The following is a 19,988-nucleotide window of genomic DNA, read 5'->3' as shown; positions in this document are numbered from 1 at the left end:
AGTCGACATTTGCATTGATGTGGAGTTGACTGTATATCTCGTGCTATTCAATTTCAAAACACTGCTACTTTCCCTTCCACCACTTTCTCCCTCAAAATCTCCTGGATCATCTTTTACGGTGTCTCCATCAAACAAAATTTATGGCAAAATTGGAGAAAATCTGGCGACAAATATCACAGGCTTTCGCAAAAACGTTTATCTTATCGCTACAAACACATCACGTTATAACTAAGGGAATAAAGTTGAATGCAAGCGCATGGTGTGGAATGTACAGATGGGTTTAATCGCTTCTCAGGCCTCAAAGACTGAAAGAGGCGCTGCAAGTTTCACAAATATAATTCATAAAATGGTGCAGAACTGTACATGTACACTTTAAAATCAGACAACTTCCAATAAAAGTATGACAAACATGAAAATCTATTTCTTTCTTCTGAACTTTCAATTAGTGAGGAGGTATCTGTAACATGCAAATCTCACCTGTCAGACTTATAGAAAACTCTATTTTCCGTACAAGTGAGCAAAATCTCACTAGACTCGCCAAACAGAAATGATCGACGGTTTCTTTCAATTGAATTTCTGCAAAAGTTTTTGATGTCACAACTTAGAAATAGAATCCATTTTTGGGTGAAAAATCCTTCATTTGGATTATCTAAACTGAGTATAAAATAATAAGTTCTTTCATGCTAGAGTTTCGATCTTATGGTGAAAAACAAATCTAAAAGTCATGCATCCTCTTCATTCAGACAGCAGTATACTACAACGTTTAGAGATTTGTGTCAAGTGCTCCCTCTACAGGCCAAAACTTGTTCATGTACACAAATTTGCTGCCGCATCAGACATCAGATACACCATTAGTCGCTTGCTCTCTTTTGATGACTGGGACCAACATTGTCAAGGCGCCCCCTAATTTTCTTGCTCTTGGATGAACCAGTGCACTGACATTTGGACATGAAGTTTTAAGCTAGAGCCTATTTTTCATTTTATTTATCTATTTCTTTTTCTGGTGTCAAGGAAGCAGACTTGGTGCTGGGATTTCTTGTCCATTATTTCATGAGAATGCACATTCACTGCAGGAGGAATTTCTCCGTTAGCTGTCAGAGTTTGTCTCAAAACAGGTCGTTTTTTTTAACAGAGGAAATCATTTACTCAAGAACAACAACAGCATACTGTACGAGCTGAAATTTTCGCGTACAGATATTTTCGCGAATTGCTACTTGGAGGACATTTTCGCGTGTTGTTAATTTCGCGGTTGCGCGGGTCTAACCGAACTTAGTTATTCGCGCGTTGTTATTTTCGCGTGGTGTTATTTTCGCGGTTGAAAGGCGATTCACAAAATTCGCGAAAACAAAACCACCGCAAAAGTTTCAGCTCGTACTGTAAACTGACCTGGTAAATTTGATAACGCTGTCACCAAGACTTGAATAATGATAAAAAATCAAATAATGCTTCTGACCCTCTTCACGGTGTTGAGCCCAGAAAAAAAAAAAAAAATGAAGAATGGAGAAAAGACAAGTATAAAATGCTGTGACTAGTTTGTACTCGATGTGAAGACAGAAAATTTGATATTTACAATTTGATCTGAAATGACCATTCCAACCAGAGAGTTTCAGCAAAAAACATCTTTTGACTTGGTGGCAACTTTGCCCCACCTTGTCGCTGCAACACCAGTTTATACACTCATTTCTCCAGCCTTACCTTATGCTGAGGTATCAATGTGGACCCCATGAGGAAAGACATTTAGAAAATAAGAGACATTGAGATCTAGCATTTTTTTTTATCCACAGTTTCAACAGTGATAGTTTAACACACAAGGATTGGCCCTAGGAAAACAATAACGAAAAATGGAAATATATCTAAATGTGCGGTGGTGTGAATGCTTTCTTACAGATATTGACTAAATCTACTGCCATTCAACCAGACTGTCAAATATCAATCTGTTTTAATTCATTTTTGTTTTGTACAAAATTGTGCACCTCATTGAAAAGACTGTACAATGAGACTATCACGCGACCACTACCCATTGACACACATCTTCAAGGCTGAACACAGTCCCTGGTACACCTTTTTGATCCTTCGCATGACTTTCCCATCGTGGTACACATTTATGTGGTTACCACCTATTGGCAATCGTGTAAGCTCTACAAGAAGCCCAGCTTGACGTGCTCCACATTTCATTCACGCTGGTAATGCTGACGTGGGTTTTCACAGCAAGGAGCCAAGAGCCAAGAAAATTACCATGATGATGGGAATGAACATCCTCTCTGAAAGAAGAGGTTACGACAGAAGAAACACTCCTCTCAGTTTTTCAACTTTTCCGTTTTAGTCCGACTCTTCTGAACTTGAGCCCGATTCCTCCTCCTCCACCTCCTCTTCTTCTTCCTCCTCCTCCTCCTCCTCTTCTTCTTCCTCCTCTTCCTCCTCCTCCTCTTCCTCTTCCTCTTCTTCCTCCTCGGACTCGGACTCCTCCGAACTGCTGTCGGCATTCTGCTGCTGGTTTTCGCCATCCTCTTCCTCCTCCTCCTCCTCTTCCTCCTCGTCATCATCGTCATCGTCTTCCTCCTCGTTCTCATCATCGGTTTCCTCCTCCTCTGACTCCGACTCGGATTCTTCTTCCTCCTCCTCCTCCTCCGATTCTGACTCCGACTCCACCTCAACCTTCACCTTTGTCTTCGTCTTTTTCGCTTTTGTTGCATTCTGGGGAAAAAAAGGACAATATTGAATAAAAGTATGAGTCAAGAAATCTATCATCAAGAAAACTTTGTTGTCTCCCATACGAGCAACATCTCATTCATCATGTAAACATGTATTTATTTGCTTATCATTTCAATTTATAAAGATAACAATGTCATCCTATTCACCAAGGGTAGGCACTACAGTGCAAATCCCTACTTTTCCAGAAGGCCCTGCTACTTTTATTAACCCAGCATTCGTAAGTATCCATATTTACACCTGGGTGAAGCTGGAAATTGTGGTTGTAAGTACCCTGTCTGCTGATGAAGGAACAGAGCAGGATTTGAACCCTGGACCTCCCATTTCAATGTCTAGAACCTAATCCACTGCACCAATTTTTTTCTTTCCCATTAATATGCAAGTACAGGGAACTCCGTTATGATGTGGACCTAGAAACCATGACCATTACCTTATATCAAGTTTTTTACTTCAGGTTACAAAAACAAACAAATACTATGAGATGGGACCTACAAAATCACCTTGTTATGAAAGGGTTTTATCATTGCCAACTTCTTCATAACAAAGTTTCACTGTAAATTACGTCAAATTCAGTGAATATTAAGACAATAACACAATAATGTGGTCACACATTAACCACATGTGCCAACTTTTCTGAAGTAACCTATCATCAGACAGTTGGGAAGGTACTGCGATGAATTTGATTCGAGGATCACTAAAAAAAAATCATCAATCTGATAATTATAATGGATTTCTCTTGAATCAACTAAACTTGGGAAACTGTATTCTGAAAGATAGCTGAATGAAATGTTATATCAACATCATTACTGTCACATTATCATTGTTACTTGGGGCTGCTATAAGTATCAGTAAAAATGTATCCTTATGCAAGGATAATACTGAGTTTATAAGTGGAAATTTTCGCACATTTCCTGCGATATAGAACTAGCGGGAAATGAAAATAGTGTGAATATTTCTGGTTGAATATGCATAAGTATTTTTGTCTCTTTCATTCTGTACAATTACAAACATGCAAAATTCATTTTACCCGACTCATGCACAAATTTCAACTTTGAACTCAGTAAGATAATGATCCTAGAGTCTAACCAAATATTTTTTTTTCAATTTTTCCATATCGTACATCTATACTAAACGACTAGATAAGATAGAGAAGTGAATGTAACACCTGGGAAGGCTTGGCGACTTGTCCGACGCTTACCCTCGGTGTTTTCTTGAGAATCTTTTGCCTCATGGCTGGCTTCGTCTCCATCTGGACGAACCTCTCTCGGTCGTCTTCACTCAAGGTCTGCGAAAAGGGGGAGGTGAGAGGATGGGACAGGGATGAGATGGGGGCACATATATGATGAGATAGCTTGCTCACTACAGAGTTAAAATCCTCATTTTCCAATGCTGTCTCTTTTAAAGGGGGAATTTACCCAACATATATCTTGTCTCTGGGAAGACAAGGCCTCTTATTTACAAAATCATGAATTTTCACCAAAAAAATAAAAAAATAAACAAACAAAGAAGCATCATTGCTCACACCAACTGCTGCACAAACATTGTTTTGGACTACATTGATAATTTCAATGTTTAAATTTCAAATGAGAATATTTTTGAACATTACTGATTGAGTTACAATGTATGTATTCTGAGGAGTGGAACAGTGAATATCTGTGGAAAAACACTATTTTTACCTTTCTTTGCCAAACACAAGTGCAGCATAAAATTGGATGAAAACAGCATTTTTCATGAAACTCACAGTATTTTTGAAAAAAAAAAAACAGTACAAAATACTGCAAAAATGTAACAATCAGCATCTTTGAAATAGGGCTAAGAGCAAGCACGAGAATTTTGAGAGTGGGGGCAAGGGTGCTCCATAGAGGGCGCACACTCACCTTCTTATATTTCTCCAGGGCCTTCTTGTACTCTTTGACCGCCTTCTCCTTCTTAGCCTCGTACTTCTTCTTCTCCATGGCGCTGATCGTCTTCCAGCGCTTGGCCACCTCCTTGAACCGCTCCTTCTGGTCAATCTCCTTCAGCTCTGGTGTCTTCAGCATCGCTGTGCTGAAGTATCGGTACGCACTCCTGGGGTGGACCAAACGCAGATTGGAAAAGAACAAATTAGCGGGCTAATTTTACCCTCTCTCTTCTATCTCCTTTTCCTTTTCTCTATCTCCCTCATTCTCACACTCAAAAAAGAAATATGTTTTTACAATGTCTGCATTAAAATTGACATTTCAAAAGCAAAATTAATAAAATCATTATGTAAATATGAACAGCAAATATTGAACAAAGCCAAAATATCAAAAATATAGATACTCATGAAAAGGTTGAAATAAGAATATAGATAAATTTAAATATCAGGATAAATACACCCATCACTCCAAAACATTAATCTAAATCTTGAAAAAAAGAATCAAAAACTTCTTGATGTACAAACATAATCAGCTTGACTCAACCTCTAATGATATACATATCACATATCACATACACTAATAATAATGAAATTGTGTAGTGTGTAGTATTTTGAAAACACAAAAATGTTTGAAGTTGCTTACTCGAATGGTTTCTTGGGGGCATCCAACCACAGCTTTCGTAGTCGGTCATTCAGCTGTATACAGACGGAGGAAAAGATTTAAACAGAATTACTAAAAACAGGACAGAGACACATAATATGGTATTTTAGCTGGGAGAAGTTCCTCTAAACTGAAACTAATGAAAACAGCAGCAAGATTATCAACATGGTTTGTAGTTTTCTTTTTGTCATCACAGTTTGTTTGTTTGTTTGTTTGTTTGTTTTCAGGATCTTCAGCCTCCAGCAAAGATTTACAAGTTTCAAAGACAAATTGCAAGCCCTTACAGTCAACAGTACATGACATATCTTGACTCAACCTTTCAAATGAAATTATTGCGAGTTTGTCTTGGAAGAAAATATGTTTATCACCACTACACTTGGCCTAGAACAATATGTGACCCGCCACCCGTCATCCTGGTTACTGATTGGTCGTGGCACTACTCAACATGGTCTCATAACATCATCAATATCTTCGCAGCCGAATATTTTTATGAGTCGTGTTACATATAGAATTAAAGCGGATTAAAGTGGAAGAGTAATGAAATAGTGTCATATCATTTTCAGAAAATCAATCTCCCCCGACTTTCGGTTCCTATTGTTGTAGCGGATTACATATATGTGTTGTAACTGACTGACAAGGATGACATACTGCACTTGGTTTTTGATTGCACATTACAGTTGCTGCTCCAAAAGCAAGTAGTGCGTTACAGAATACATGTCAGGGGTAATGTAAAAATACACTCCCTTTGTCCCACACATACCTCCATCTGTTTGTTGAGCTGCGCTGACTGCTTGACGTAAGGTGCTCTGCTGCTTTTGTCCATGTTATCCCACTGAGCTCTCAGCTGACTGATGGCCTTCGACTTGGACATCTAATAGATGAAGATGTGCGGGATAATCACAATATCAACAATAATTTTATCCAAACATCCTCTAGATACAAAAAGATTGGCCAATCCATTAACTCTTTATGTGCCATGTTCGCACGTCTGACTCAATCGGCAGCGTGCGTGAAAACTACGCATATTCTGCTCAAACGCACAAACCCGCCCAAACCGATCAACAAATTGCCAAATGCCACAGTACAATGTAAGTGTTTATCGTGGTTCCATTCCTGCCACACGTAGTGTGCATTTTATGTGGTGATTGAATATCAACTGGTATTCCTTACTGGATTTGCATGTAAATTTCTAGTTTCTGCCAATGTTTTATGAGCAAAAGTCACACCTCTACAATAATGTAGCTACTGGTCTTTTGAAAGAAAAATAATCATAGATTTGTTACACAATTTACATCAAAGCAAAATTAGGCATTTCTATAACTTTGTGCATTACATGTTGAGGGTAACAAAAATCTATAGAAGTTACATAGATTTGAAAAACAGAATGTTTTCCCAAAGCAGAACTACATTGCTGTTGTAGAATAACATGGCACACAGGGGGTTTACACCATGGCACATAAAGAGTTAAATATAAAGAGTTACAGTTCTGTTGGTCCCACATGTACAAGGATGCCAAAATTCACACATCAAATTCTGCGGGGTTCCAAAGAGCTGTCGGAGAGATACTCTATGAGTTAGATGCATCTGAACAGCCATAAAATTCCAAAATGTGGGAATTTCTCAGATTCTGTTACCTTTTATATTCTCATTCATAAAAATGTCTTTTCTACTCAAAAAGTTTTTGATGTAATACATGGTTCAAATGACCAATGAGTAACAGGAGTATTTTAATGAAACAGTGATCGGTGGTAACCAAAAATGTTAAGTTCCATTGGATCAAGGACTGTCTCCAGAAAACAACTGCTCAACAAGATGAATACACTCCAATGGCTCATATGTGCATGCTGCAATATCGGAACACATATCTTTGTAACGATTGAATAATCTAATAATTTCAGTGAACTGAGTAATTTTAATTTCAACAGACTCTCGTCCTTTAAAGCCACATGGTCCCGGTGGCTTAGTCGAATGCGTACGTGGGCTAAAGGCGCAAGTTTCCTATAGAGACCTACGCTATCGACTCCTCTTTAGCGCTATTACGCTTTGACCCATTTCCCCGAGTCTGAAGAAGTCCGATCCACTGCAGTTCGCAGTCCGATCACAGTTCGGCTCATGATTCCGCTGAGGGGGATGACAGCTTTTAATAGCACACTTCTTTAGTGATGTCATACTAAGAAGCACATATGCACGTACCCTGGCATTACTACAGACTGCGTGATGCGCAGAGAAGACAACGAAGGCAACGTTACCTAACAACACCTACGCACTTTACTCTTGATAACAGCTCTAACTTTGGCAATCTTCGTATCAATGCTAACGGTGATCTGCAGTATCATCAACATCGCCCCCGCACCCACCGGGACTATGCGCCTTTTTTAAACAAAACAATGTTTTCTGGTTCAGGTGTCAAAACAAACAAATATAAAACTGTACATGGACTGTACCCTGTGTATTGTTGCTGTTAAGGGCCATGGTTTCTGTTCACTGCACTGTGATCTATCTGGTTATTTGAAAGTCAGTGAGCACAACAATAGCTACTTACTTGTTTGACGTACGAAGGGAGCTTGTCATTGATCCAGAGATCCCGCCCTGTCGTCTTGCCGTTAATGTTCAGTTCATACTTCACAGCACTGTTGATAAACCAGAGAAAGGCAAAGGAGTGGACAAAGTGTCAAATACCATCAAATTCTCAGGTTTTCTTTATTTGTTTGCTCTGTAGTATTATCTCCTTTCACACAGTTTCAAAATTATCTTCTTAGCTACCAGACATTCAAATACTACACAATTTTTGATGAAAGGAATACATCTTCCTACCAAAGTTTATATCAAAATTTTATAGTTGACATGATTTCAAATTCTTAGTCTGACATATCAATTTCCATATTAATGATTGCTTGCTGTATATTGCCTTTCACAACATACATGAAGATGCTTTGAATGCAAACATTTCCCCCAATCTAACATTATAAGCAGAAACAGAGACCACTTCAATTTCTGCTGCAACTGTAACAACAACTGAAGCATACACAGGCCTACTACACTCAAGGTGTGTGGGTGTGTGTGTGTGAGAGGGGGGGGGGGGGCGAACCTTCATGTAATAACACTGCATGTCCATGGACATTTTGCTCTCTGTTCGTGTTATCTGAATGTGAGCAGGTATTTTACTACTGGATTCATGGAAGTCGAGATGGAATTGTCGACTCAAGTATCACAAGTCACTCTAATGATGATCCACTCTTAAAACAAATTAAGGAGAAGATTCATTTACCTTGTTGCTTTGCCAGAGGGCTTCTTGTCATTCTGCCAGAAGAAAATGTTGAAATACCATGACAACACAGGAATTAATACCTCACATTGTAACAGTAATGGCCATGTTCATAGAAAAAAATATCCAATGGAACTTCCTCTCACTCAAGATGACAAATTATGTGGTAAACAGACCACAAGGATCACCTTGAGGTCAGGGGGAAAGATGAATCCCATAATACTTCTTTTCTACCTTAAACCGAGTAGAAGAAATCTCTAGCATTCTGGGAAACAATGCAAAGAAAATTCAGATAACGTACACTGTACATACATGTATGTGATTGTTTTTTTTTTTGTGGTTATGATAAAACCTGCACTTTTAAATATAGTAACAGTAAAGCAGCAGATATGATTCGCATGCCGCATACCCTTCGCAAACAAAATTGGTTGAAAATGAATGGGTTTGGCAAACATGGCCAAAATCTGTACGGCAAGACTCAGTCAACAGATCCCGATACACATCTTTCATAACTATTTCCACCCCAAGATGGGAGCTAGCTTAGAGTCACAATTACATCAAGATCTGGTTGGCTGTATATTTGACAATTTTTGAGCTGTGATATGTCAAATCTATCAAAATCTCTATCAAAATCTTTTGAAAGCTTTGTTGAACCCCAGAGGGTTATAATCTCTTCAAATGTGCTTTAACTTGAAGCTCACTCAAACTCTGAAAACAAAATTTTGGTAACATTTCATGTAAGATGGTATGAAAGAAATGGCTACAACTAAGAGCAATGGCCATTCAAGAAGCAGGATTCTTGCCATTACTACAACATTTGCCATTGCAGCTAGAGTTCTTCTCCTTCTTCTGGTTAAGTCTGCCTCCTTCAATAAGCTGAAGAGTTTTGCAGACTGTATTATGTACATTATGATACAGTTTATTTACAAGCACACAACAAATATGAAGAACAAACACTAGCCACTGTGAATAACCGTTAGTCAGTTATGGAATGCTCCCACAGATGGCGTTGCAACAATTTCCAAGGAGAGGGAATTCCAGCTCCTTACTATTTTTGGAAAGAACGTATGGCAATATGATACAGTATCGAGTATCTTTTAGAGTTGACACTATCACAGTAACTTTTTTTAAAAATGAAACGGATCCCTCATCAACGAAAGCATTCACAGTGAGAGAGAGAAAAAACATTTTCTCACCTGTGACTTCTTGGCGCCAGGAATTCGTCTGATGCTGTTCAGCTCGGCTACACACTTCTCCCTCTCGGCGGGCGGCAATTTCTGGAGGGGTGGGGGGATGGGGGGAAGAGTTATCTCTTGAATATGGGTCTTTTCATTCATTTTCATTCTCAACTAGACAAGCACTCTGAGAGCACCGTCCTTTTTGAGTTATTTTGCAAATAGCAAGAAACAGACAGACGGACAGACAAACAAAACAATGTCAAACAAACACATTAAACCTCCTTGGCAGAGGTAATGAAAGGAAAAGAATACAACATGGGTAGGTCACACTATTGCACTCACCAATACAGAGAAATACCACCAATACATGGTAGTGTAACATAGCTCAGTAGAAAACCAAGGAAACTTTACTCATTTCCTATTCAGCTTTAATATGCCTGTCTCAATTCTAATCGCATATGTCATATGTCTGGGCATCAAAAGGTTCTTGTAGTTTCGTTTGTATCCAACTTTTGGAAACCGCCTTACATAAATTTTAATTGGGTAATAATAAGTTTTGCTACTGATAAAGCGAAATGTCTTACATCGATGTATTTCTCCAACTCCCGCTCATAGTGCTCCTTCATCTGTAGAAAAATACAATCATAAAAAAAGACCATTGTCACAACATGCCATCTCCAGGAATGCAGTTACACTGAGGTTATGTTTCATGACAGAGTAGTTGTGAAGTAACAGTTTTAGACACAACTGCATTTCACTTCACAAAACAAAGCATTAGTTTGCATCGAAACAGGACCCTTGACAAATCTGAAATTAAGCATAGGAATGTAACTCTGAATCAATAATTATGTCTGCAAACATCACTGCATCACAGTGGTGCATTTTCAAGCAAAGGCTATGACCTGTATGGAAATGCATCTGAAGGATCCTCTTCCATCCAAAAAGAGTCATGAAATAATGATGTACTGTAGAATCTGTCACTTCTCATCACAAAATGATATGTGACCTTTGACCTGAATTTACCGCGTATTGCCAAATGAATGACCACCACACACATCTAAATGAGCTCTGCTCAAATTTGGTCAGCAAAAGAGGATGCTGTATCTTTAAGAGGCAACAAACAAGGCTTCCACAAAAGTCATCGGCAAAGAGAAGCAGCAAGTTCTCTGTATCTCTCTCGCTCTTGTTCTCTTCAGAGACTCTCACTCTCCCACTTTGAGGCCATTTTCACAAAATCACCAATTTTTCTGCTCGAGCTTGAATTTCTCCTGCTCTAGCTGTGTGTCTCCCACTTTAAGATGTATTTTCTCCTGCTTAAAATTTTACAATAGCTTTCTCCCACTTATATCAAATTTTGTCACATATGTTCACAAATATGGCACCAGAATAGAGCATCTATAACCCTAGAGCTAACCTGAAGATAGGAATCTGGACCTCACCCACAGGGGACAGCACACTTTCTGCTTTTGTTGTGCGCAATATTGTGCGCATATCCGCGTAATTAGAATATCCAGTTGCTAAAAGGAGTCCAGGCAGGTAAATCTCCTATTAACCCATTGAGGATGGTCTGATTTTGCTACAACATGCATTTCCCATAGACACCTGCCTGAATATACTCGGGACTTGTCCTCAACAGGTGTAGGAGATGCTTGGGGTTGTAGTCTCTGTTTCACTTACCCTGGCTGCCTTCATCTTGTACTCTGCCTTGCCCTTATCACTCAGCTCACTCCAGCGAGTGCTACATTGCAGCATCTTCTCTTTCGGAGACACATCCTCCATCTGTTTCAGCATCTCGGAGCAGAAGAGGCTGTACGCCGTCCTGATGATAGCAACGACAGAAGCACAGAGATTTCAAGAGACCATACAGGCACATGCACTTCCTATGATATGATGCAGTATTTGATACAATGGCATACCAACTAAAACTTGCCATTTTCTTAAATCATTAAATTTCTTTTTATAGCACTGTACCCTGGACTACAAAAAAAAAAAGAAGAAAAAATGGATGAAAATAATTTTTACTGCTTTATGCGTGAAGACTTTAATGAATAGAAATACATCAAATAAATCCTGTAAAATTTCATATTCCCCTCCCCCCCCCCCCCCCCCCCCCGATTACAGCACCATGCAGTATACTGTAAAACGAGAAATGTTCGCGTGCATTTTAATTTCGCGAGCGCCAAGATTTGCGAAATTAAAATGCACGCGAAATTTCTTATCTACACTATATGCATTGAACGCAAGAGGCAATTCGCGAAAATTTCTTGTCGCGAAAAAGGCCATCGGCTCCAATTCGCGAAAATTTCGTGCCGCGAATATATCATGTTTTACAGTAACACTAATGCCCTGCCGCCATAGTGGCAGCCTAGTTTCTGAATTACTGTCCAAAATTACATTTTTTTTTAAAAAGTATCTGAGGTGTTACATTATCATTACTGTAATGATGTTGAATGCATGATAACAGAGATGAAATAGCAGTGGAATTGTTATTGCTGACTGTTAAAATATGGACATCATTACAGCAGTGTATAACTGTACATCTTGAGAAGACAAGATGGTGCTACACAACACCAAATGATACATGACACATGACAGGGGTATATTAATATTTGCTTGCTTTCCTGGGGCCTGTTTCGCACAGGTGTCAGCAATCATTGTCAGTTGCAATAATTGCAGCTGCTGTGGCAACACTGTTGGGGACCACTTTACCTCCACAGTGAGGTGAAGGTTTAAATGAGGGGGTTGCTTAAAGGAGGACCAGGGAACCATTAGTCTATAATATAGGCGGAGGATGGAGCTACTGTCTTTGCTGTAATGCAAACATCTGATGCGGTGAGATTCTTGTGTTTGCTAAGCGATATGTCTGATGCCGCAAGACTACGAACAGTGGAAGCATCCAATGCCTATATCCACTCGTCTTGCTTTAGTCGTTGTTTTCTTATTATCAACTACAAATCGGTGGTATTTTTTGTACGAAATACTGCCACGATTCATAGTCGATAATAAGAAACAATGGCTGAAGCAAGACGTGAGGATATAGGTGGAGGATGCTTTGTGCGCATCCACTGTTCATAGTCTCACTGCATTAGACATAGCGCATAGCAAAGACAATAGTCTCGCTGCATCAGACCTTTAGAGTAACAACAAAGACAACAGCTGCATCCTCCACCAAGATTATAGGCCAGGAGTCCATCTCTGGTGTACTCACATGGGTGGTTTGGAGGGCCTCCCCTCCTGGTGTTCCTTAATACCCAGCTCCTTCTTTGTCAGCAGCGGCTTCTGGTTGGTGGGCACCTTAAAGGCCGGGTGGCTCTCAATAAACTGCTGCATGGCTTTCTGTAAACAGACAGAGAAATTACACGATGCGGTAATAACATGGTCTTAAGATTCAAATCCACATCATGGTCTAGTTAATCTTGATACTGAGCGTAAAATCATTCCATCAGAATAGCTGAAGTTTTGTCAAACTAAGACTTAAATTAACAACTTAGTTACGGAAGTTTGATGCTTTATATGCCTTCATCGAATAGTAATTCTTCGAACAGAGACGCTGTTCAAAATCACAAATCTAAACAGAAGATGTAAAGACATCATCAGTCAATGCTTATCCACAGATTTATCACACAAAACTTTTACAAATATCATGCTTTTCATCAAGTAATGAGCAATTACATCTTCTTTCCCTGCAAGGGTCATCATTGCCATGTTACTACAGGACTACAATTACTGGATGCAAAGAATATAATGTACTGTTACTGATTTCATGCACACAAAACACGGGAAATTCAGTAAAAATTTGTGTATAAAAGGTCGATGAGAGACTTGTGCGAGTCGGTGACAACATCACCTCTGCCAATAAGAGTATGTGATTGCCAGAAGGATTGTCAACTTTTTAAACAGCACTGCAATATTCTGAGGGTTGGAAGGTATGTCTGTGGTGGAAAACAGTACTTTCATCTTTCCTGCAATTGACATGTGAAGTAACACGCTTTGGGAAAACAGCATTTTCCCCTAAACCTGCAGTATTCTTGGTCAAAAGCACTACAAAATAATGGAATGTACTGACAAAAAAGTAGTAATTATCTCGGTGCTAGATACATCACTGTTTCCCCCCTCTGAAGGCACTACTCACGTCGTATTTCGGTTTCTCCGCCAGGGAGTTCATGATCCACTTCATGCGCTTCCGCTCCGAGAGTTCGTTCCACTCCTGACGCAGCTTGGACTCAACTTCCCCTTTTGGCACCTGTACCTTCCAAACATAAAAATTAAGAAATCATGACATCAACGGGTAACTGAGAGCGTGGATAAATGTCTATTCCTTCCAGACCAAATGCCATAATCACGTGTATAATGGACTAGGATGTATCTAGTTGACATTGCGTTCACATATTTTTGAGCATATCTTGAGCTTCAGCAGCGCAGAAGAATCTAATACATATACATACAAAATTGTAGGTTCTGCGTGCTATGACTTGATATTACTTTCATCATCATTATTATCATATTGCTTTCAATACCATAACATTTTATTCAACCATAGAAAGTAGATAAACAATATGACCCCTCTGATCATATAGCAGCGAAATCATAACAACAGTCAATGATCTTTCTGTTCTCTAGGATGAACAATTTGTATAGTAGAAGTTTGCACTAGAAGAAAAAAAAAGGGGACGACGACATTGCTTGCGAAGGACAGCTGCAACCAATTATGCAGCCTGGCTAGAGTTTGGGGGCGTTGCCATGGAAATTATTTGCAAGACTTCCTTTGACAGTCACAACAGTGTCGATGACAAACTGCTAGTGTTTAGTAAGTAAAGCTTTATAATAGATGATCCATTATATGGGGGGGGGGGGTCATTTTGATAATCAAGTCACAATAGTCCCACAGAGTCATAACTGTGCTGGTAATTTTAAGCATTTACAGTTTTTAAAGAGGTTTTTAATCTAGGCCCCGTTGCATAACAAGATGCAATCAAACATAAGTCAGAAAATTAAACATAAGTTTGTTATCAGCCAATCAGAATTAAGTATTCATGGACTTATGTTTAAATTTTCTGAATTACGGCTGATCTCAAGTTTTATGCAACAAGGCCCTGATTCCTATTTCCAATCAAAATTTAAACGATGCCTTTTGGAATACAGGAACTTACATGATAAACTGTCAAGTCCTCTTTGATTGAAACTGTTACGAACCATTTTACTCACAACTAGTTTCTCTTTGCAATGAAGGGCTTGGATATGAAGCATTATCTTCAGCAAATTTCATGCAAATGAGAATGTCGAGAACTGCAAAGCCAAATTTGACTTACGTTGGGATTTTCTGCCTGAATCTGAGCCAGTCTCTTTTCAGACCACAGCCGATAGGGCGTTGGTAATGAGGGGGGCTTGGAGGCACCCCGGCTTGCCTTCAGCTGAGCTTTGTAGTCTGGGTGGTCCTCACTGGGAAGGAGTCAATTGTACGCATTCACAAGGTTTGCTTCTTACCAACAAGTTGAATGTGTGTTGTTTTTTTTTAATTCTATCAGATTACTTTTCATATGTAGTACAGTTTGCAGTGTATTATATTTTTGCAAATTTTGCAAGTCCGAGTGATAAATGCAAAATTTACATCTTACAGAAACATTGTCTCCAGTATAAACACCAATGCTTTATCGTCTGCAAGGTAGGAAATTACAATCTCTTTAATTCTGTTGAAAAGAAAAATTAATACCTATTTCCTCATTAAATACATTCATTACATAACCTGCATCATCTCACTACAATACAATGAACCACAAAGGAAAGGTTTATACAGTGCACTCCCGTTATAACGAACACGGTTATAACGAAATTTCGTTATAACGAAGTAAATCTTCTGGTCCCAAAATTATCATCATTAAAGTCTATGGTAAAAAATTCGCTTATAACGAACACGGTTATAACGAAATTTCCGTTATAACGAAGTCTTTTCCGAGCGCCACAGACAAAGAAAAACAAAAGAAATGTGCTCCGTTATAACGAAATGCGAATTGCTTTCGAAAATACCCAGCGGAAAAAGCATATATAGCGTCTCTGCATGGGTGAACGCTTCACACCACTGTGTGTTCGCTCTTTGTGTCACGCACAGTTTCTGAGGGGAACTTGCGTTTATTATTGTGATACAGTTATCCCATCACATTTCACATAGCTTTCCAGTGTATGATGAGTATTCAATAAACAGAATATGATATATATACGTGGTTTCCTTGTTTTCGTTATACTGTATTTGTTCGGTTATAACGAAAGAAAACTGCCGGTCCCGAGCATTTCGTTATAACGGGAGTGCACTGTATAAAGCATGAGCAAAACAGCACTATACACTTTGTCCTCAGCAATGAAAGCAAGCCAGAAGTTTTGTTGTTCCTTTTATATTGTGTGGACTCTGCTACATTCAGGATGAACAGTTTGCAGAAAATCTTTGGAAACTAAAGTTTACAAATGACCAAGAACACAAAACACTGAATAAACTATGGACAAGAAAAATGATACTAAAAGGAAACAAGGAAAAGTAGAAATTACGCGGTGCGTAACATATGTCCCCGCCGGAAGTAGCATTTTGTAACAAAATGTGCAATATAGGTAAAAAATCAAGGTCAAAGGTCAAAGAAGTCAAAGGTCAAAATTCTGTGTAGAAGTTTTGAAGCCCTCACCTAGTGCCATCACATAAAGCAAATGGAATCGAAATTGGGTTAGAAATGGCGAAGGAGTAGCATTTTGTAGCCAATGTACAATATAGGTCAAAAATCAAGGTCAAAGGTCAAAGAAGACAAAGGTCAAAATTCTGTGTTGAAGTTTTGAAGCCCTCACCTAGTGCTATCACATAAAGCAAACGGAATCGAAATCAGGTTAGAAATGGCGAAGGAGTAGCATTCTGTAGCAAAATGCACAATATAGGTCAAAAATCAAGGTCAAAGGTCAAAGAAGTCAAAGGTCAAAATTCTGTGTAGAAGTTTTGAAGCCCTCAACTAGTGCCATCATATAAAGCAAACGGAATCGAAATCGGGTTAAAAATGGCGAAGGAGTAGCATTTCGTAGCAAAATGTACAATATAGGTCAAAAATCAAGGTCAAAGGTCAAAGAAGTCAAAGGTCAAAATTCTGTGTAGAAGTTTTGAAGCCCTCACCTAGTGCCATCACATAAAGCAAACGGAATCGAAATCGGGTTAGAAATGGCGAAGGAGTAGCATTTTGTAGCAAAATGTACAATATAGGTCAAAAAATCAAGGTCAAAGGTCAAAGAAGTCAAAGGTCAAAATTCTGTGTAGAAGTTTTGAAGCCCTCACCTAGTGCCATCACATAAAGCAAACGGAATCGAAATCGGGTTAGAAATGGCGAAGGAGTAGCATTTTGTAGCAAAATGTACAATACAGGTCAAAAATCAAGGTCAAAGGTAAAAGAAGTCAAAGGTCAAAATTCTGTGTAGAAGTTTTGAAGCCCTCACCTAGTGCCATCACATAAAGCAAACGGAATCGAAATCGGGTTAGAAATGGCGAAGGAGTAGCATTTTGTAGCAAAATGTACAATATAGGTCAAAGGTCAAGGTCAAAGGTCACGACTGAAATTCTGTGTAGAAGTTTCAAAGCTCCCATGTAGTGCTATCATATAAAGCAAACAGAATCAAAATTGGCTCATAAATGACAGAGAAGTAGCAAATTGAAGATTTTGATCACACACGGACGCACACACGGACACACGGACGGACGGACGGACGGACGGACGGACGGACGGACGGACACACGGACACACACACGTACGGAGCCCGTTTCATAGTCCCCTGCTCGAACTCGTTCGGCGGGGACAATAAACTGCCATATGATGGGGCTGTATCTGGCAAAGAAGGACATCCAGAAATATTAAAGTCTCAAAGCATTCTTTTTTCAAATCGATACTTACTAAAACTTTTCCATGGCCTGCTCATACGCCCTTGTCTCGATCTCGTATCTCTGAAAATATTTATTCTGCAAATGAAAAAGAGAAATAGAAGTCATTTTTCCCACCGAAATACCGGTACTGCTGCGCCAACAAAGACTTTATGCAATGTCTCCACACAATGCAAAAATTACTCTTTTTTGCAAGTCACACTTATGTGCACCAGTGCAAACAGGGTCTAAGGCAATCAAAGAAAGCCAGTAGTTGTTTTGTTGTTGCTGATTTAGATACATTACATGGACTCTGCTACATTTGATATGAGGAACAGTTTAATGAATATCTTTGGAATCTAAAGTTTACAAAAGACCAAACACACACAAAATGCATAGTCATTTTTTTCTTTCTATCTTTTTCTTCCAGTGAAGACTGATGGAGGAATATTGCAAAATCAATGAAAATAGGAAGTAAATTTGATGTAAGCATCTCCAAAGATTCACCACATACTAAAAACCGTTCTATATATCATTTCCATGTGCAACACTCCTGGTCAATTGGACTCAAGTGGACCGTGGGTGATGTTTACGGAAGGTTAAATCACTTTTGGCTGCAACCCACTCACTTGTGCATCACACAATCCCTCTCCCCCTTCCCAGATAGTTGCAACTTCTGATTCACATAAACTCAAATGACTTCAAGTTTGTTGTAAAACTGATAAACACACACACATTAACTGTTCACAGAGGGGAGCTGAATATTCTCAGTTACAGCAAAAGGCTTCCAGAGTTGAGGTGACAAAAGAGACTGGTAACCTACCTTCTTCTAATACTAAGGAGACATGACAAAGAGACTGGTAACCTACCTTCTTCTAATACTAAGGAGACATGACAAAGAGACTGGTAACCTACCCTCTTCTTCTCCGGCAGCTCCTTGAACTTGATGGAGAGCATCTGGGTGATTTGGACCTGAGACATGGCTGAGTGTTTCTCCTTCATCTTCTTATTCTTCTCCTTGTAGAACATGAAGAACGGTGTCAGTGGCTTCTTGGGCATGTCTGGGTGGACCTGCATGAGGGAGACCGCGAACGGGTAGACAAAAGGAAAACATGCTTAAGAAGATTCAGTTTGGACTTACAACTTGAAACCCTTGATGTGAACCAAATGGTGAAAACTATATGTCCCATTAATGATAATTTGATACATGCCAGCAAAATCAATTGTGCTTTTTTCATGAAACTTGTTTGTCAGCATCCATTTATTTCTCAAGCTCCATAATACCATAATTTACAAGACAAAGACAAAAAACTAGATATATCGCTACGGCTACTGATATGCCTCCGCCATAATGCATGGTTCTCCTAATAGGTCTATAGTACAATGTCTTGACAATGTGTGATGACAGTTTCACACAATTGGCAAAATATTAAAATGACAGGTTTGACACAAATGTGCTGAATGTTCACTTTCCTAGAACTAGGTTCAATTGGATGAATGATTAAAATGTCAGAGAGCAGGTATTTGGGGAACTGATGATTTTTACTTGACTTTTGACCCTTTTATAAGTTTATGCATTGAGTAATTTTCAAGGTATTGAGAAAAAGTATAATTTCAGTATCAAATGGGAAAATAGCATTATCTAAACCTGGCCTTTGACCTTTGACCTCACAGTTCCAAAGAGAATCACTGTTAGGTTGAACATGCATAAATATGTAAGTTTCATGATGATACCTTGAGTTACTTTCGAGATATGGAGGAAAAAGTGCAATTTAGCACTTTCGCTTGACCTTTGACCTTTTGACCTTTGACCTTTTGGCAAGAAACTTCCCCAAAAATATATATTGGGTAATACATGCCATACATCAAGTTTAAAAAAAAACCTTCAGGCATATTGCATTTTAAGGAAAGTAGTGATATTTTGAGGAGTTGACCTTGACCTTTGACCCCCTGACCTTTGACCCATGACCCCCAACTTCCCTAGATAATCACTGCCCATCGGTACAAGCATATATACTAAGTTCCATGAAGATACCTTGAACCATTTGCCAGATATGGAGAAAAACATGAAATTTCAATTTTTTTTTTCACAAAATAACCTGTGACCTTTGACCTTTGACCCTGTGACCCTAAAATCCACACAAAGTATCATCCCCCAAGGATATACCCTCATACCAAGTTTGATGTAAAACCACCACACGGTTCTTGAGATATCGACAAAAACAAAACGGGACGGACGGACGTACGGACGTACGGACGGACGGACGGACGGACAGACGGACAGACGGACGGACGGACGGACGGACGGACGGACGGACGACCCGAAAACATAATGCCTCCGGCCACTTCGTTGCGGAGGCATAAAAAAGGTCATAAATATAGATTTGCAAATATATTCATAT

General features: G+C 39.1%; 1 protein-coding gene across 1 annotated transcript in view; it reads right to left on the bottom strand.

Annotated features, from left to right (window-relative positions):
- Window positions 1-2,319: 2,319 nt before the first annotated feature.
- Window positions 2,320-19,988, bottom strand: part of LOC139731953 (nucleolar transcription factor 1-A-like) — a 32,393-nt gene continuing 14,724 nt past the window's right edge. The window contains exons 5-18 of the mRNA XM_071642824.1: window positions 18,502-18,657; window positions 17,621-17,685; window positions 15,020-15,149; window positions 13,843-13,953; window positions 12,919-13,046; window positions 11,388-11,529; window positions 10,295-10,336; window positions 9,700-9,809; window positions 7,810-7,897; window positions 6,028-6,138; window positions 5,250-5,302; window positions 4,587-4,776; window positions 3,875-3,994; window positions 2,320-2,694 (exon numbers count right to left, since the gene is read on the bottom strand). Coding sequence (XP_071498925.1) covers window positions 2,320-2,694; window positions 3,875-3,994; window positions 4,587-4,776; window positions 5,250-5,302; window positions 6,028-6,138; window positions 7,810-7,897; window positions 9,700-9,809; window positions 10,295-10,336; window positions 11,388-11,529; window positions 12,919-13,046; window positions 13,843-13,953; window positions 15,020-15,149; window positions 17,621-17,685; window positions 18,502-18,657 — 1,821 coding nt within the window. The remainder of the gene's footprint in view (window positions 2,695-3,874; window positions 3,995-4,586; window positions 4,777-5,249; window positions 5,303-6,027; window positions 6,139-7,809; window positions 7,898-9,699; window positions 9,810-10,294; window positions 10,337-11,387; window positions 11,530-12,918; window positions 13,047-13,842; window positions 13,954-15,019; window positions 15,150-17,620; window positions 17,686-18,501; window positions 18,658-19,988) is intronic.

This window comes from Diadema antillarum, unplaced genomic scaffold (genome assembly GCF_040938485.1).
Source record: "Diadema antillarum isolate AM-2024a unplaced genomic scaffold, OU_Dant_1.0 seq00000389_RagTag, whole genome shotgun sequence".
NCBI classification, from domain to species: Eukaryota; Metazoa; Echinodermata; class Echinoidea; order Diadematoida; family Diadematidae; genus Diadema; species Diadema antillarum.
The sequence above is the reverse complement of the archived record's forward strand: the minus strand, read 5'-3'. Positions and strand labels throughout refer to the sequence as shown.